The sequence below is a fragment of the Chanodichthys erythropterus genome, chromosome 5 (assembly GCF_024489055.1).
Source record: "Chanodichthys erythropterus isolate Z2021 chromosome 5, ASM2448905v1, whole genome shotgun sequence".
Taxonomy (NCBI): Eukaryota; Metazoa; Chordata; class Actinopteri; order Cypriniformes; family Xenocyprididae; genus Chanodichthys; species Chanodichthys erythropterus.
Window position 1 is genome coordinate 8,959,715 of NC_090225.1, and position 20,486 is coordinate 8,980,200.

Consider the following 20,486-nt stretch of genomic DNA (forward strand, 5'->3'; position numbering starts at 1 on the left):
TTGTGAGTAAGCTAGATTTGCTCAAGGGATATTGGCAAGTACCATTAACGTCCAGAGCATCTGAAATTTCAGCTTTTGTAACACCAGATTGTTTTCTTCAATACAAGGTTATGGCATTTGGCCTGCAAAATGCCGCAGCCACTTTTCAGAGGCTGGTTAATTTGGTTCTTGCTGATGTTCCGAATTGTAATGCTAACCTTGATGATATAGTGGTTTATTCACAGAGTTGGAGTGAGCATGTATCTCTTTTAGAGACTGTGTTCAAGCGTTTGCAGGAGGCTTCATTGACTTTGAATTTCTCCAAGTGTGAAATCGGTAAGGCTACAGTGACTTACCTTGGTAAGCAGGTGGGGTATGGTCAAGTACGTCCGTAGATGGCCAAAATTTCAGCGATAAATGACTTTCCAGTTCCTAAGACCCGACGTGAGCTACGTAGATTCCTGGGCATGGCCGGTTTCTATCAGTGTTTTTGTCGTAATTTCTCCTCTGTTGCTGCACCATTAACTACCTTACTTAGTCCTTCAGAACATTTTGTTTGGTCAACCGAATGTCAAACAGCATTTGAAAATATTAAAGTGTTGCTGTGTAGTGAGCCTGTTCTGTCTGCTCCAAATTTCTCCTTGGCGTTCAAACTGGAGGTGGATGCGAGTGATTTAGGAGCTGGTGCCGTACTCATACAAGAGGATAAGGATGGAATCGATCACCCAGTCTGTTATTTCTCTAAGAAGTTTAATAGAAGTCAACGAAACTATTCAACGATAGAGAAGGAGGCTTTGGCTTTGCTGTTAGCAATCCAACACTTCGAGGTTTACGTTGGTTCTTCTGTTCTTCCTGTGACTGTTTATACAGACCACAACCCTTTAACCTTTATTTCACGTATGTGTAACCAGAACCAAAGGTTGATGAGGTGGTCCCTTATTTTTCAGAACTACAATCTTGAGATCCGGTACAAGAAAGGTACAGATAACATCGTGGCAGATGCTCTGTCTCAGGTCTAAGGAAGAGTACCTACTGGTCTAGGTTGGTTCTAACAAACATGTGTATGTTTGTTTTTTTTAAGGGTGGGGGTGTTACGTCCCGTAGTGTTTTTTCTCTCTCTCTCTCTCTCTCTCTCTCCTTTACTCTCACTTGTTACAGATCCCGTAATTGGATGACGTCGCTGCCAGTCATTGGAGTCTCGTGACATCCTGAGAACCAATCAGATGCTAGTGGGCGCGTATAAAGACCCGGATGTGACACGAGCGTGGGGGAAGCGCTTGCTTTGTTTTTGTTTGCTCTCCTGCGTTTGCTGTTGTATTTTTGCTCTTGTTTAGTTTGACTTGTTTATTGTGTGTTTTCTTCATTTGAAACTTTGCTTATCATGCTTTACCACTGATACTGTGATTATGGCGTGACTCGACTCTCGATTTACCAGAGTTTGTTCAAGTCCTTCTTCGATACATAGTGATGGGACCAGGTTAGTATGTCACGTGACCTACACCTCGCAGCACGTAGAGTAAAGTTGTTTAAACACACTAGTTTAGGAGCGGGTGCCAATTTATGTATTTATGTTTGTTAGTTAGTGTAGATAGCGGTGTTCTACACTGAAAATGTTATTTTCCTTGTTTTTTTTTGATTAGTTTAGAATTTGTTGGGGTTTAGTTAACTTGTTTTGTTTTATTGATTTCTTTGTTTTAGCACCGCTCTCGTCCCTCGCTTTGTTATCGTTTATTTTACTTTTGTATATAATTTGTAAATAGGTCTTTGTTTGTTTTGGATGTATGTTTGGTTCACTGCTTATTGTATCATTGGGTGTTTTGTTACATTGAATTATTTTCCCTTACTAAAAGCAACTACAAATTTAGTTCTTCTCTGCCTGTTTCTTCACTACACACATCACATCTCCTTAATAAATGAGTCCATGCTTTTAACAGCATTTTTAATAGTTAATCTTTTCTCATGTTACGTCTCCATATCCTCCAGATGCCAGGGGGACGTAACAGTAATGCAATCGTGATTGCTCGAGACCAGTTCTAATAGCAGAGTTTCACGCACTTTAGCGTTGTTTGTATGTTCAATTAACTGGTCGCGAATCATTTCTTCCTGCAACGCACCGAACTTGCATGTGCTGGCCAATCCCCGCAAGTTTGCTACGTATTGTTGCACAGACTCACCAGGCAGCTGGCGTCTTTGGCGGAACAGAAAACGGCGCAAAAGTGCACTCTGTGGGGCCGCAAAGTGTGCGGACAGTAGTTCTATGGCTGTGTCATAATTGCTTGTGCTGCCCGACTCGAGCGTTCTCAGCACACGCTGACCTTCGGCTCCCAAACAATGCAGTAACAGTGCCTTTTTGTGGGCTGCAGACGCGTCAGTCAGCCCCACTGCCAAGATGAAAGTCTCGAAGGACTGTAACCAGTGAGTCCAGTGGAAGCTCGCCAGGTAGAGCAAGGAAAGGAGCAGGAGGTGGTAGTACTATATCAGCCATCCTCGTCATCAAATGTTATATTTGGTAAGGATCACACTAACACAAGCAGTTGCGTCAACTTATCATATCTTTTTACTTAGTCTCGCTATTATCAGACCCCACTAAATGAACCCATACATAGTCAGGCAGAATAACAGAATGCTTCCCGCTCAATCAAACTATATCCGTCACTGAACACTAACTCCATGCATTACCAAAACAACACTTGTGAGAGAACATAACATCCACTTTTAAACAAACTTTTCCTGATAATTTACTAACCCCCATGTCATCCAAGATGTTCATGTCTTTCTTTCGTCAGTCGAAAAGAAATTAAGGTTTTTGAGGAAAACATTCCAGGATTTTTCTCCATATAGTGGATTTCAACGGCTACCAACAGGTTGAAGGTCCAAATTACAGTTTCAGTGCAGCTTCAAAGGGCTTTAAACAATACCAGACAAGGAATAAGGGTCTTATCTAGCGAAACGATCAGTTATTTTTCGAAAAAAATACAACCGTTTATGCTTTATAAACACAAAATATAGCCTTGAACATACTTCCCATTTCCGCATTCTTCAAAACGCTTACACTGAATGTCCTACGCCTTCCATATTCTACTTACGGAACGAACGCGGCGCCAATTTAGTTTTTTTCCGTTAAGTAGTAAGTAGAATTCGGATTCCTCGTCTGGTATAGTTTAAAGCCCTTTGAAGCTGCACTGAAACTGCAATATGGACCTTCAACCTGTTGGTAGCCGTTGAAAATATTGTCTAAAAATGTGTCGATTAATGCAGCTTGTCTTTCTTATTACTTGCAGTAGCCTAATGATCAAGGATGGAGCACGACTTTTATTTACAAAGTCTAATGCATTATCAGCTATTCACATTTGTGCTCGGCTAACATGGGAGTTTACAACATACATAAAAAAAAAAAAAAAAAAAAAAAACTCTGGGTTTTGATTATTACAGTAGAGTGGAGCTCTGTCTGTATTGTAATAGGATGTTGAGATGCTAGTGCATGCTAACTAGGCTAGTTGAAGTATTCTCCCTTTAAACAGTAAACACTCATTGTAATGTCAAACAATGATAAAGCCATTTTTCATTGTTAATAGCTATGACGAAAAAGTCTGTACATAAATATTTATCTTATGTTAGAGGTTTTCAGCTTTGCTTGGCATTCTGATAGAGTTCCCACAGGTGCACCTACATAAAGTATAACAGTGACGCAGCTATGTCTTATAATAAATAACTAAGGTGACCTACCGTAGAGAAACATCCTACTCCAGTCGTGACTGCGAATCCGTTTCTGGTTGATTGACTACTTCAGACGTTTCATTACAGCCATTCCCTGAAATTAACACGATTTAAATAAATAAATAAATAAATAAAATAATATAAAAAAAAAAATATGTATGGATAATCAATAAACCTAAGATGCTTCAGTCATCTTGAAATATTATTAAAAATATAAAAGTTATGCTTATGTTTACTTTATAAAAATCAGTAAAGGTTTCACTAAAATGACACGTACAAAAACCTGAAGGGGGATGAATTTAGAATAATAATAAAAGGCCTTTTACATTTAGACATGTAGATGATTGTGTAAAACAGGGTTTTCAGCAAAGTTTTGATTATTTTGATATTTAGAGACCTTAGTATCAAATATGATACAGCAGGATTTAAGGCATTAAAACGCTAATCAGATTTGTTTGATTAAATTAGATTGGTTTGTCCCCATGCCATAATAACTCCATAGTAAAACAGGGCAGATGTGTGTTTTGTTTCACTGCCATGTCTGTGTGTTGGCTCAATACTGCCACGGCACTTTTAAGGACTGCATGATTTTCACTTTCATTTTCCCTTTCCCTTTTATAAAGAGTTTGGTTTACTTTCAGTTATCTTGCATAGCGTCAGAGTCTCCAGCTGGTCCAAGGACGTGGAATCTTTAATGTGAGAGGACAGTATGAGACTGGTTTCACTTTTATTTACTCTTACATAGTGTCAGAATGTCCAGTTAGTCCAAGAACGTGGAATCTGTGAGACGTGAGGAAAGTACCAAGCAACCAATGGCTAAGCTGCTCCATTGGCTGGAATATGTCCACGAGGGAAACTCCCATAAATGTACTTGTTTTAAGGACTGTAATCTCACCATTTATTCTGATGTATACTGTGGTACAAGTAGGCACTTTATTTCAAATATGGCATTGAAGCAAACAAAAATATTTTACAATAAGTTGAAAGGAAAAAAACAGCTTGGGAATGAAGAGAAACCTTTAATGAAAAACATCGAGCAGACAGATGGTAAGACTCTCTTGTTAATTTTCTGTAATAGGCATTTATTTTAAACTTGTTATTTAAGTAAGCATGTTTGCACTTGTCAGAAAAGCCAACATATTTTCATCAGAATACTATGCAAGCATATTTTGTATGTTTGCATGGTTTGATGAATCACATTTTAGTTTAGCATTAAACAAGATTTCAAATGAATTAATTTTCCAAACTTGTGTGTGTGTTTAATTTATTCAAATTTATTTATTTATTTATTTATTTTTGCATTTCTATCAATGTTAAAATGTAAAATGAATTTGGATATTTGAGGGGATATAACATCAAAATATCAGGGTGATTCCAATATGCAGGATAACAAACAGGAAATGATATCATAGAGATGACCCCTGCAGACCCTCATGTGTCAGGGTCAGTCTCATAAAATAGTATTTGTGTAAAGAAGACTTTTTATTTGATGGTTGCATCACATGACATCAATTTACACTTTTCGTGAAAATATATAAATGTTTTCAAAACATATGAAACCAAAATGATGCAAAAAAATACATTTGAAAGATCTTGGAGCATGAGCTTTATAGATTTTTTAAAATACTTTTTTGTTTTCTTTATTGTGCACACTCTTATTTGTCAATGACTGTTTTAACAGGGGAACAGATGTTTGAATGCATGGAAAGTTCAGATCAGTCTGGAGTGCTTCCTGATCTAATTGCTCCGGATGTTGAAGTGAGTGGCGAGAAAGCGCTCGATATTCTCAGAAAGATTCTGACTGAACAATCAAACCCTGAGGAACTTGACAAAGCAGCTGAGGTGTTGAAAAGATGGAGCAAACGTAACGGTGTTACCACAGACCAGAAAGAAGGCAGCTTCCCTCAGAACTGGCTCTGTGAGTATCTTCAAGAAATAGATCAGTTTGTGGAAAACCACTTTCCCACGCTGCCAGCAGAGGGACCACCAGGATCTCAGTTAGAGCAGTTACAGGACTTTCTAAAGAGCACACAGAGCAAGATATGCTTTGAGGTGATTCGATTAACACCGGTACTGGAAGATGCTGGACTACTGGTTCATCTGACTGACAGTTACAGCCGTCACCTCTTTACCAAGTTGGACCTGCTGCTAAACAGAGATCTGTCTGCGGATCAGACCTTCTGCCTTTTACTGTGGGGAAAAGATGTTTTCTTCAGGTATGAAGTTGATTGTTGCTTACTTTTCTGTATATCTGCTTGAAATAAACTAATGAAGCATGAACTTTTGATGAATATATGATCTCATTTATGTTCCAGTCCAGATTTGCAGCATGTCTTCAGAGTGTATGACCCTTTGCTGTTGACGGGATGGTTTGAGAAAGCAAAGAGGAAACTGCTGCCAAAACTAAAGGTCATGATATGCTCCACCTTTCATTTTTAAAACAATTATCAATGTATTAAGCTAACAGGGAGGCCCCAAAAATGGTCAAATATTTAAGAAGGCCATAAAACTCTTTCTTTGTCCCTCTTTAAATGCCACAGAATGAAATCTCAAAGACTCTACAGAACATCCTGTGCTATGAGGAGCAACATGGGCATAATGGGGACTCAATGAATGAAGAAACTTTCATCAGAGTGTACTTAGATGTTATTCAGGTAGAGAAAACAATGCAAAATCCTTTAAAAGGGATTTTTAATGGTTTTTAAATATGCATCGTACACTTAAGGCCTTTGCACACTGAGTCCGAAATTTTCGCATGCGTTTTTTCGTATTCGCAATCCTAAAAATTCGTCACGCACCGAGACCTTGCACACTGAGTCCGATGCGTAATAATGAATGCGTTGCGAAAAAATCGCAAAACAAATCGCAAAACAATACAAAATGAAGTCTTCAAGCAGTGAGCACGATTAGTTGTCTCCTAGAGAAAAAGAAAGAGAAAATATTGGGTCTATTCAATCCCGAGATTGCATAGAGAGAAAGGAGAATTCACCTCATCAAGGAGCTGCGGGATTATCCGAGCGTTTCAAAGTTTACTTCAGAATGTCAGTGGCTCTGTTTGATGCTTTACTACTGGCACAATCTGTCTTTATATTCGGTCTCTTTGTATTCCTCACGTTGTTAGTCATTCAGTGCTGCTGTTTTGTGCTGTAGACGACGTGGATCAACTTGTCAGATGGCATTCTGGATTTTTGCATTCGCGTACGGTGGCTCTGAATTGTCAAAACGTCTCTCAAAATGCGTGCCACGGATGCGAAAAACGCAGAAAATCGAACCTGATCCGAATATTTTTTTGACGGACGAAAGTTTCGGAGGCAGTGTGCAAATGCGATTGACATAACGTGAGGTCGAATTTATTTTTTAACGTGCGAAAGTTTCGCATGCGAATTTCGGACTCAGTGTGCAATGACCTTTATTTGATGTTATGTTCTTATCTTACAGTGTCTGAATGCTGTTATTGAAAATTCTAAAGCAATTAGTAACACCCTTATGTGTAAGGCACAACCGCTCTGTCTTAAAGAGCTTCATCGTTTTGTTCAGAAGTAAGTGTCAAAAAATAAAATGCATTTATTTTTTAAAACATGTTTTTTTTATTGGTTTCCTCATACCAATATACATAAATAATATGACCTTTATACTTCTGTTCATATGTGTCTTTCTAGGTATGTGGATGCAGAGAAAAAACATCTTAAAAAATGGCAACCCCTGAACACAAACTTTGTGTACCTGTTTCGGATCATCAGCACCTGTAGGCAACTCAGGTGAGTTTTTAATAGAATAAAAACTTTATATAAGACTCAAAACCTGTATAGTGTTTAATGAACTGGTTTTATATGCATAATGTTCTGATTCATCCCGTATGAATCATACACAGGCAACCACATAACAGTAGTTCTATCTTAAAACCATTTTAATGCATATATTTATTTTGCTGTAGATTTTATGCTCCCCAACTCAACAATCCGGATATAAACGAGAGTGACGATCTCTTAAACTTCAAGAACATGTTAAAGGAGATGGAAGATCATGTTTTGTCTATTGTACAAAAGATGATGAAACACTTAGCACAGGTATGTCATTATTTCATCATCAGCAGTTTATGCATGGAAGGAAAGTTGGGGGATTCCTAAGAGGGAATGTCCTGGAAATTCTGAGGTTATTTTTTGTTATCTTACATACCTGCCTATCAGATTTCTCAACAATGAAGCAGTAACACTTTATAATAATGTTACATTTCTTTACTTAGTAAATGAATTAGACATCATGAACTAACAAAGAACAATATCAAACAAGCATTTCAATCATGATTTTACAGCAAACAATAGTATATTTATAAATTGTTAAAACTTAAATCTGCTGTCCGTAACTTTTTTGGGTTAAAAATTATCCAAAATAAATTTGAGTATGTAGGTAACCAGCCAGTGTTCAAAACTATCTCCTTACCTTAGACCAATTCACAACGGTAAGCTTGTAATAATGTTTTATAATTTGGGTGGTACTGGTGGGTTTACGTGGGAAATTCAAGCATGTCGCCGTTTGTCTTTGCGTCATTCCGCCACGTCTGTATTCATAAAGGAGTCCCAGCTAGGCTATATCACATGTGAGGTGGATCATTTATAGCCTCTTCTCAGAGCAGCTGCAATTATTAAACTTATCATTTTGATGGCAAACTGTATGGTATGACAAATTAACGTTAAAGATTAGACTGTACAGTAGGCTATAGGCTAATTGAAATCTACAGGTAATGCTAATACACACTAAATACAAATAGTCACACAATGCTGATGTTAACATTAACAATTTGAGAACAAAGTATAATAATAATAATAATTTGCATTTAAATTTAAACACCATTGGCAGCACAATTTACTGTAATGCTTTTCCCCCCTCAGTTATAGTCAGAAGAAAAGTGGCAGACATGTTACTTACTTGTTCAGATGACATTATCCCATGAAATTTTTTACTTTGGTCATACTTCCAAGACTATAATCTGTCATTCCGAAGTACAGTATCCACACCAGTACAGTGATTGACAGCAAACATTAGATTCATCCGCACTGAGGAGCCATGCCGAGGCACAAACCACATAAAGATAAGAATTCCGCAAACAACTGCAATTGCAGGTTTCAAACAGAGATGACGACAAGGAGGCAGCTTTAACCTACCTAGAGTAATGATTGCGGGAATAATTTGTGTTTGTGTCAGTTTTTTTAATACAATTTTTACAGTATTAAATTTGAGAAAAACTTGGAAATTACTATCTTTCTCTTTAAATATACATTTCCAGGACAATTTAAGACGTTATTTCAAAAAGGGGAGTGAGCAAATCCATGTCCTGACAGAGGCAATCCAAAAGCAGTGTGCATCTCTGCCTCAGAATGACATGGGAAAGGAGATTCAAGAGGTTGGTTTTGTTCTCATAAACCCACTCAAAACTTAATTCCTCAACACACTTTAACTTTACACAACTCTTTTACACTTACACTCTTTTACACTCCTCTGCCCCACTTTCTTTCTGATAGATCTTTGGGAATGTCGCCTACGACTGTGTTTCACGCGTGTATCTCGATTGCCTGATGAAGAGCAAGATCAAACGTCTGAAAAAGAGATGGGAAAATGTTGGAGAAAAGATGAAAGAGGACGCTCTCAATTTTCACAACACATTCAAAGAACTGGTAAAAAAAAATATCTCTTTCTTTTCTTTTGAGGGCTATTTTTCTGATGCATTTGGTCTTTAAAAGTCCTTATCTTGTTGGAAATTTGATTATACTCACAAAGGCCCAGTTGTCTGTTTAAGGTACAATTGTTACATGAATAAAAACAACATAGGTCGAGGGAACTGATATCTGCCATTGCTTTTTGATGCAATGCAAACTAAATTATGCTAGTGTATGGGCTTTTTTTTCTCCCATAAACACTTTTTGTTATACTGGTTGAAACTTTCTTCATCCTCATAGCAATCAATAATAGAATATTACAACATGTACATATGCAAAGTTCTGTCATGAAACTCTAGATGGCACAGGCTGATAGGTCCTTAACTCAATCTGCTTGCAATCACATCATTCTCTATAGGGCACAGCTGATTGGTTCCTGCTGTATTAGTAGCCAATGAGCTTGCTGTCAATCTTTAAAGGTGCCCTTGATTCAAAAATTGAATTTAACTTGGCATAGTTAAATAACAAGAGTTCAGTACATGGAAATGACATACAGTGAGTCTCAAACACCATTGTTTCCTCCTTCTTATATAAATCTCATTTGTTTAAAAGACCTCTGAAGAACAGGCGAATCTCAACATAACACCGACTGTTACGTAACAGTCGGGGTGTACGCCCCAATATTTGCATATGCCAGCCCATGTTCCCAACATTATGAAAGGCATTAGACAAGGGCAGCCAGTTAATGTCTGGAGCTGCACACAGCCGAATCATCAGACTAGGTAAGCAAGAACAACAGTGAAAAATGGCAGATGGATTAATAATAACTGACATGATCCATGATAACATGATATTTTTAGTGATATTTGTAAATTGTCTTTCTAAATGTTTTGTTAGCATGTTGCTAATGTACTGTTAAATGAGGTTAAAGTTACCATCGTTTCTTACTGTACTCACGGAGACAAGAGCCGTCGCTATTTTTTTATTTTTTAAACACTTGCAGTCTGTATAATGCATAAACACAACTTCATTCTTTATAAATCTCTCCAACAGTGTAGCAATAGCCGTTAGCCACGGAGGACAGCCTCAAATTCACTCAGAATAAAACCTTAACATCCAAATAAATACTTGACTCACATAATTCGAGGCATGCATGCAGCATGCATGACGAACATCTTGTAAAGATCCATTTGAGGGTTATATTAGCTGTGTAAACTTTGTAAATGCGCTGTAATATACTCGACAGCTGGTGTGGCAGAGAGCACGCGATTTAAGGGGGCGGCGCCGAGTGTAAATCAGTGCATTGTTAATGATGCCCCAAAATAGGCAGTTAAAAAAATTAATTTAAAAAAAATCTATAGGGTATTTTGAGCTGAAACTTCACAGACACATTCAGGAGACACCTTAGACTTATATTACATCTTGTGAAAGAATGTTCTTGGGCACCTTTAAACACTTTCACTGCATCCAAAATCGAATACTTCTCTGCTATATAGTACGCGAAAAAGAGTATGTGAACAGAGTAGTATGTCCGAATTCATAGTATTCGAAAAACAGTAGGTGAAAAGCATACTTTTTCAACAGTCGTGAAGCAAATTATAAACTCAAATGTAGTACCTACTCAACAGTACGCAATTTCGGACTCAGTGTTGGTCAGCATTTTCTCTAGCAGTTGCAGCGCGCTTTCAGAAACCTGTACAGATCTGCTACAGATAATTCACATATGCTATATTGTACAGAAGCAGTGTCTTGCTCACAGCAGCGTGTCATGTATGAACTGGCAGTCCTGTACTTGCTCTGCAGCAGCATCAACAACTAACAGCAGCAGCAGCATAGCAGATCTGTTTTGCCAAGACCAAACATACAACATTGTCATATCTATTACCATGCCAGACACTCCGAGAGTTGTCATGAGTGTATCCAATGTATCGGTTTCCTGCAGAATGGCACTGATGACCAAGGGAACAAGCTCCTTCTGAGAATGAGTGAAGTTTTGCTTTGCAGTGATGTAGACGCACTGAAGCTTACCTGTTGTAAGTTGTTCCAAGACCTCCCTGAGGACAGGTAAACTCACCAAATAACACTTGACTGTTATTGTATAACATTTGTAATATTCAAATATGTAATACCAGGTCTGGAAATGTATGTTTTATTAATATTTGTAAATGTCTACTTTCTTAATGTTTTGCAGTGAGCAGTATGTACCTGGTCTGCTGCGCTGGAAGGGGGTCTTATCAGAGCGACAAATAAGGGAAATACTGGAGGCGGTTCAAGTCGTTTACCCCGATCCAAATCCTAAATGTGTCACCCGCTGTCCCCTGAAGGGCCTTTGCTGTTGTCTTTGGTGTGAATAACACCATGAGCCAAAAAAACTTTGTTTACAAGTGTAATCATGGCATGACTGTTTTGTGACATTCAGTTTGACACATTTTTCTAAATATTAAATTGAAAATATTAATTTTTCAAATATTTTATGTATTTTTGTGTCAAATGAGATTTTGTTTTTACTTGAAATAGGAAATAATGGATTTATGGACCATTTGGCAAACAGCGATGATATATTTTGTGGGTGGAGCCTAACTGTGAAGTCTTCTACCAACTAGCAGTCTATTGGACCACTGGAGAAAAATTAAGTAGCTTTTTTCGATACTTAAAGGTGCTCTAGAACTTTTTATACAAGACGTAATATAAGTCTTAGGTGTCCCCTGAATGTGTCTGTGAAGTTTCAGCTCAAAATGCCCCATAGATTTTTTTTTTATTCATTTTTTTAACTGCCTATTTTGGGGCATCATTATAAGTGAGCCGATTCAGGGCTACTGGCCCTTTAATTCTCGTGCTCCACGCCCACGGAGCTCGCGCTTACCTTGAACAGTGCATGAACAAAGTTTACACAGCTAATATAACCCTCAAATGGATCTTTACAAAGTGTGTGGCATGCATGCGGCGGATTATGTGAGTATTGAATACTGTTATATTGTTTACATTTGATTCTGAATGAATTTGAGGCTATGCTCCGTGGCTAACGGCTAATGCTACACTGTTGGAGAGATTTATAAAGAATTAAGTTGTGTTTATGAATTATACAGACTGCAAGTGTTTAATAATGAAAATAGCGACGGCTCTTGTCTCCGTGAATACAGTAAGAAACAATGGTAACTTTAACCACATTTAACAGTACATTAGCAACATGCTAACGAAACATTTAGAAAGACAGTTTACAGATATAACTAAAAATATCATGATATCATGGATCATATCAGTTATTATTGCTCCATCTGCCATTTTTCGCTATTGTTCTTGCTTGCTTGTTGATTCACCTGTGCAGATCCAGACGTTAATACTGGCTGCCCTTGTCTAATGCCTTTCATAATGTTGGGAACATGGGCTGGCATATGCAAATATTGGGGGCGTACACCCCGACTGTTACGTAACAGTCGGTGTTATGTTGAGATTCGCCTGTTCTTCGGAGGTCTTTTAAACAAATGAGATTTATATAAGAATGAGGAAACAATGGCGTTTGAGACTCACTGTATGTCATTTCCATGTACTGAACCCTTGTTATTTGACTATGACAAGATAAATTAAATTTTTAATTCGAGGGCACCTTAATGCCTTTTCTATGATAATTTTTATTAATTTTATTTAAAAGATGTTATTGTTATAATGTTTACTATTTATATTGGTTGTATTTTTATTCTAATATAAATGACATTTTGTTTGAAAATAGGATGAAATACAATTTTTTATTTATTCATTTGGGAAATGCTTTTTTCCAAAGTGTCATATAAATGTGGTACATCATAAGCAATTTATCATACAAGAGTCAGCAGTACTGTGTAACAAGTATTCAAGAAATGCCTTTGGTACCTCAATAAAGACATAAATGGCCCTTTTTTGATTCTTTAGTGTCTTTTCTGATTGTATTGATGTTTGGTTGTCTCCTTCCATATCTTCTTGGTTAAATGCATTTGCATTATGTGTGTATGGCTGATTGACAGTTTGTTTCCAAGGATAGGAAGCAGGAGGTAAAAATATGTACACTACAACTACATCCTGTGTATCTGTAGAGGATACGGCTTGTCGGGAAATCTTCACTGACAGAGTCTTTCAGGAACTACACAGCCATTGTGACAGCAGGTGTGTTTCCTGAGTGCACAAGTAACTCGGAATAGCTACTGCTTGAACATTTCACACCATATCCTGTTTGTAGACGTCTGTTACGGGCATTCCCATAATCAGTAATTATCACACATAGCGGCAAAGAAACTATTAAGATGTGTGTACTGGAATTATATGTGTACTGATAATAAGAGGCAATTACCATAAATTCTCTTTTTTCATAAACCAAATTACAATGGGAAACTGGAGAGTAGGGTATTGGTAAGAACAAAGATGAATTTTAAAGGAATAACACAAAATATATAAATTATGATTTGCTATTTTATTTCACAGAATTTCAGTATATACAAAATGATTGCACAATGAAGCACAAGCAATTCTACAAAAGCAAGCAAATCTACATAAGCATAATGTTGTGAAGCAAAACTCATTTAATCCTCACTATGGAAAAGAAGCTCCGGCTAAACTGGAGCGAGTCTTGCTTGCCTTCGATCTGATCTTGGCTGCAAGTGACACTCTCCAGGATCATCTTGCGGTCTAACGAAGAAAGATTTCCCTTGAGTCGCAGCCAAGCAGAAATATGACGCTCACTGTAAAAACACACAGAAATGAGGAAAATGCAACAGTCGTTCATTCTTGCAAGAACAATTCCATAGCAGAAACCACTATACCTGAGATCAGGGTAAACGCTCATCAGATCTACCAGCTGCAACTTTATACTGTCTGGATCCTGTAGTTTCAACAGTTCCGCTAATTTGGGAAGAATGTCTTCCAACCAATCTATGTTTGATCCCTGGAAATAATGAATTGATGAGGATGAGGAAAATTAGACGACGCCATGTTATTAAAGGGATCATTATATTTGTTTCTTAGGAATTATTTTCTACATATTACACTGGTATTTTAACAAAGTAATTGCAATAATAATAAAAATAATTTTTTTTTGTATGTGTACTTACAGCTGCAGTCAGGCATGTATGTATGCGTTGACTGTTTAAGCACAGTTCTGATGCTGCCATCTCTTGCTGATCTTTATCTGAAAGTTTGATCTTTTTCTTCATCATTTTCCGTACATATTCAGCAAGAAACTCCTTATGAATCTCACCCAGCAGCTCCTAGTGAACAATCAATCAATCAATCAATCAATCAATCATGGACCAATTAAATGCTCTTCAATTTTTTGGTTGAACTATATTTTTATACCTGGCAACACATTTTGTCCAAGTTGTTGAATTTCTGAATATATTGTTCCAGCTTTGCAAGCAGTTCTTCATCTACACCTTGACTGTTCTTGAGCCACTCGTTGGAACCCACCTTCCTGTACAGTTCCTGCAGGAACACATTTTAATGCATATTTATTTAATGCATATAGAAACTTGCATGCAGAATCTGGTCATGATCCGCTCAGGCTATTATTTATTTAGTCCTCTCATATGAACTAGACAAGCAGTTAATAAAAGGTAATCATTAGGCTTGTTATATAGAAGAATGAGGACCCAACAGCCAACTGCTCACATGACTGCATTCACTGCCAAGATAAACCACCTCAATGAGTGTTTTTGAAAACAATCAAAATCTATTGTGTTGGTCTCTAGGGTCTGGTTCATTTAAAGCTGCAATTCAGTTAAATACTTCAATACATGTACAAACATACATAACAGTTAAAGAGACAAAATTTTGCTTTTACCTTAAGCTCCTTATGCATATTAGAAGTAAAGTAACGTTGGGTGCTTTCTGTCATGGTAGTCAATAAAGACAGACAATCTGTTTCGACATCTTCAGGGAACAGATGTGCATTCTTTGTAATATAGTCCCTGTGGGGGAAAAGAAACACTCTCAATACAAATTCAAAAAACTTTTTATATGATGTTTCAAATTGATGTAAGTGACACTCACCTGTACTGTATGAGGCATGATAGGTTGACCATTAAAACGGCCTCAGTGTTGGTCTGCTTGCTCTTGATGACCTTTGCATGAAAAGTTTCGTAACTGTATGGATGGAAATTTTGTTAATGAATCATCTGTGTAAAATATATAGAAGTACACACTTAAATACAAAAGCAAGAATGCTCAAAAAGAAAGGTATTTTCAGAAATGAATAGCAAAAAATGATTTAGCTTATAGTTACTCACTCTTTCAGAAAACTGCTCATCTGGCAAGTGATACTTCTCACTTTTGTCTCATCGCCTAGCATCTTTTGAGCATACTCGACATGTCTATGAAAGCACTAGGAAAAGTGGGGAAAAGTCAAAAAAAAAGTTTTTTTTTTTCAAAAAATCCATTACTTGATGAAGGGGAAGAATTGCTAGTCATTTTTTTCTCCTTTTCATTACCTGGATCACATCAATGGCCTGAGGACAGCAGTCCACCTGGTCCATCAGTTGTGGAAGTTCTCCTTCCTTCCAGGCTGTTTCTTCTCTGTCCAGAATTTTGTGGAGGCATGTGCTCAACTCTCTCTAGTGAACAATAATGGGATCAAATTAAACCTTTGTGCTGGAATCACATTTAAAGCATGTTTTATCCTGCACTGGTCAATTGTGAGATTTGGGGATATTTTGCTTCCATGACCTCTTTCAGACTAGTAGAAAGAAAACACCCAAAATACACATTTAAGTATTTATATTATTACACTTCTATCTATTTGCATCTGTAAACTTGAATAACAATATATTTAAAGGCTGAGGATTTTTTTTACCTGCACTGAGCCAGAAAACTAAACTTTGGTAGCATTTACATCTACCAAACTTTACAGTTTTATTATATATTCTGAAGGGTTTTAATGAGGGGTTTGTTCATATAACATTCACCTGATTTATATAATATTTCAATCAAAACATGGTCATTTTTTTCTGACTGTTGACATTATTTTCTCATTTATGGAGTGATAAAAACAGAGATATCCAAAATCCCCTTTTAAAAACTTAAAGACTCTAATATGTCAACAAAATGAAACTAGAATTTTGAACATGCTTTATCCAATGTTCAGATTTCTGTTTTGGAATTGTATGCAAATGTGTTTTTTAACACAAATTAATTCATTAATTCAATTAATTCATGTTTTTAACACAAATTGTATGCAAATGTGTTTATTTCTAATTAGAATATGCCTCATGTGGATATTTCAAGGATAACATTACAGAAAACGTAATACTTGTGGTGTCTTACCTTAAAGTGACACAGAAAACAGATGTTTTTTAAAACATTAAATTCATCATAAAGCAACAAACCTTCTCGCTGGTCAAAAACTGCTGTTCCAATGGTGTAATCATGTCTTCAGGAAGCAGTGGATCAAGCTTTGTGTGATCGATCACCTCTTTTATCTTTGGGACATTTAGAATACTGTGAACAAAGAAAGACAAAATATAAGTTTGCCTCAAAACCCAGAGGACAGAAAATAAAAACACTTAAAGGGACGCTCCACCTAAAAATGAACAATCTGTCATCATTTACTCACATGACTTACCTGTTGTTCCAAACCTGTATGACTTTCTTTTTTCTGTGGCACACCAAAATGATATTTTGAAAATTGTTTTAACTGTTTTAGGCCCTACAATGAAAGGCATTTTTCAAAATATCTTCTTTTGTGTTCTCAAGAGATAATTTTTTTTTTCATGATACTGAGAAAAATGACAACAGAACATTCATTTTTGGGCAAACTATCCCTTTAAATCTGTTTAATATCTAATGACCAAGGCTTGACATTAACTGTTTTGCTCACCAACCACTGTGGCTAGTAGTTTTCCAAAGTTACTAGCCACTCAGCAATTTCACTGGCCACAATTTTGACATTGATATCATTCAGGAAAAACTGCCGTATAGATATTTTTAATATTATCTCATAATTTGACAGCAGGTACATTAGGCTGCTGTCACTTTAAGACATGATGCACTTAACCATTATACTGTTACACGTGTTTTCTTTCTCAACCGTTTACATTCACTTAAAACATAACTGACTGTGTTTACGTGAATACTTGCCAAGACCAGCATTTTGACATTATTTTGTGTGAATTTGACCGTTTAAGTGCAATAAGCGGCGAAAAATAACTCAATAGTTTAGTACTGAGAGGAGGCTTTATGTGTGCACACACAAAATCTGTGGGAATGGTTAAAATTATGTGCAATCCCACAACACAATTCAAGCCAAGTAACATGAACAATATTCATCCGGAGCAAATGAAACAAGGTACACCTGGGTTTGTGTGTCAACCCGCTGTCGGAGACATGAGAGAGTGAGAAAGCTCAGCTGGTATCGTGTATCTATTCTGCAGAAAACGAGTATTGGAAGCGTTTCAGATATTTCAGTATTGATTTGTATCAAAAAATTGATATTTTTTACAACACTACATTGCATTCAGTTTATTATTTCAGATACATTTTTAAAAGACTACCAAATGAAAAATGAATATAAATTTCAACCCACCAAAATGGCTAGTAGGAGTGACCCACTGCTGAAATCCACTCACATTTGGTGGGTTGGCGGGTGTTAATGTCAAGCCCTGCTAATGACTGTAGACCAAATGATCTGTATGTCAATAATCATCCCATTTGTCTCAATTTCTATTTCTAACTAAGGCAATTTTAAGAGAAGATAATAGATAGATTATGAGAAAAAACAGTCAAGTGTTATTTGCTTCTCTTACTTGGGGTAATCCTGTTTCACCCACTGCAACAAAAGAATGCAGTCCTCATCACACAGTGTGTACTCTGCGATTTCTCTCAGCTTGGCACTGAAGATCCTATGGTACAGTGTGGCATAAAACTGGCACACATTCTCTTGTTCTGGGTAGCAGCGGCGCACCCAGGTCACAACTTTCAGCAAGTCTTCTTTCAGTTGTTTTGCTTTGCAAGTGATCGATTGTTGCATGGAGGAATGTATCTCAGTGCTTGGGTCTAACTGTGCTTCTTCCATCCGCCTCTGAACAAGTCGCTCAAGCAGAGCCTCGTGGTTCTGTTTACACCGCCTCGGCCTCCACGGTGGGCGTTCTTTTTCTTGAAACCCTTCCCAGCGCATGTCTTGCTCCTCCTCCTGCAGAACAGCTTGGACCGCTTCTTTCAGTACCTCCTGCTCCTCAGCACTCTGGAGGTCGAGGGAGTTTTCCAGCGTCCGCATCACCAACTCAAGCAGATCCTCATAGTCTTTTGCCAGTCTAGCCTCTGAATCTTCCTCTTCCTCCCCCAGCTTCATTTTGGATCCAATCCCTTCCTGCTTCAATGCAAACAAACGGTCTTCTCGTATGATCAATTGTTTCCCTGCGTCCACAAAGTGACATTCTTGTAGATACTGCTTAAAAGTGGGGACCTTAAAAGTGGGGACCTCTGTAGAGCATAGAAAAAGGATGCTTGCATTTTATCCTTTTAAAAACCATTCATATATATTATGTAATGTATAGGAAAAATGTAATATGGCCTCATTTGTGATGCATTTTAATGACTGTAAAAACATTGTTATATCATGTTTGTTTCCATCTTTTTAACTTCATGTACAATTTCATCACAAGTGTGATTATCTTAATTAGTAATTAAATTAAAATAAATGATCTAAAGTAACAACAACGGCATAATGATTTTGGTAATACTTTAATTTAGGGTCCAATTCTCACTATTAACTAGTTTCTTATTAGCATGCACATTGGGATATTGGTTGTTTATTATAAAGCACATATTAATGCCTTCTTCTGCATGACCTCTTCCCTTAATTTTACCCAATACATAAACTTAACAACTACATCACAAACTATTAATAAGCAGTAATTAGTAATTTTTTGAGGCAAAAGTCGTAGTTAATAGTGAGAATTGGATCCTAATCTAAAGTGTGACCATGATGTTATTAAATATATAATACATTTTTAACAATATCATAAATTTAAAATATGATTACACTTAAGTTTTTCATTTTAGTGAGTTTAAATGATTTATTCCTGACTCCATAATAAAACACGGAAAGAAATGTAAAACAAAACCTTTAAATAATGTTATTTTTTCTTTAAGCCTAGAATGTCAATGCAGATCTTCATAAACAAGATGCGCATAACTCTACAAAATAAGGTTAAGTTTTGCATTTCACATCACAAAATGTTGAAATATGACTGTTTACTGAACATAGCTTATAGGAGACCCAATGAGCATCAACTCTTCTTACCTGGTGTATCGATCTTTTTGTGTTTCCAAAATTTTAGCTTTCCGAACTTTTTTGTCATCTCTTCTGAGGAAGGAAAACAGATATCAGGTACGTAGAAAAACTGAATTATTTCATTCTAGGTGGACCCAGTTTTATAGTCATCATCAGCGCAAGGGCTTGTTGGGCGGAGCATATCCTATCTTTCAACATCACAGTTTATCCCTTATGGAGCAATCCACAGATCTGGATAGCGGGCAAGACAGGTTTATTTATAGCATAAGAAGAAAAACAGATATATCAGATAATAAGTTAAACAGACATATAATTTTTTTCTTCTTGATTTAGGGTTTTGATATCAGATTTTACAATTGTTTCGTTAAAACATTTGCACCATTAGAGCTAACAATACGTAACATGGACATTCAGCCTTAGAACCATGTGGTTGGCTGTAAAATATCCTGTTAGGCTACATTTACGTGTATAAACCGGCAGCTGTGTATGCCAGAGAATCACCGTAAAAAAATACAGTGACATTGTGAAGGCAACGGAATGGCATATTGGTGCCTGATTATCATAGAACTTATAACTGTAGCCTATATTCAATTTAGTTAAATGATGTTAATAGCGTATTCCAGGCTACTTGAACTATCTAAATCTGACTTTTAATTTAAAATACTGATAATCACCATAATACATGATAAATCAGAGTTCACGCTAATAACAGCACTCGTCTATAAACTGTAAGACTGATGCCAGAGTGCCTGGACCAAGAAAGGGCTACTCTTTGAGAAAACAAAGGAAATTAACATTTGAACTCTCTCTTGCAAAATAGCAATCACACCTCAGCATTTGTCTTCATCTACATTACTATGGAAGTAAATTAATGCCAAATGTTT

At 36.8% G+C, this 20,486-nt stretch overlaps 1 protein-coding gene across 1 annotated transcript; it reads right to left on the minus strand.

Moving 5' to 3' along the window:
* Nucleotides 1–12,998: 12,998 nt before the first annotated feature.
* On the minus strand, nt 12,999–19,708 carry tnfaip2b (tumor necrosis factor, alpha-induced protein 2b). The gene is made up of 11 exons (XM_067385149.1): nt 19,612–19,708; nt 18,113–18,788; nt 16,697–16,808; nt 15,803–15,925; nt 15,602–15,696; nt 15,366–15,458; nt 15,157–15,283; nt 14,673–14,798; nt 14,429–14,584; nt 14,141–14,262; nt 12,999–14,059 (listed from the first exon to the last, which is right to left on the minus strand). The coding sequence occupies exons 1-11, from the start codon at nt 19,667–19,669 to the stop codon at nt 13,897–13,899; spliced, it is 1,851 nt and encodes a 616-aa protein (XP_067241250.1). The 5' UTR covers nt 19,670–19,708; the 3' UTR covers nt 12,999–13,896.
* Nucleotides 19,709–20,486: the final 778 nt, after the last annotated feature.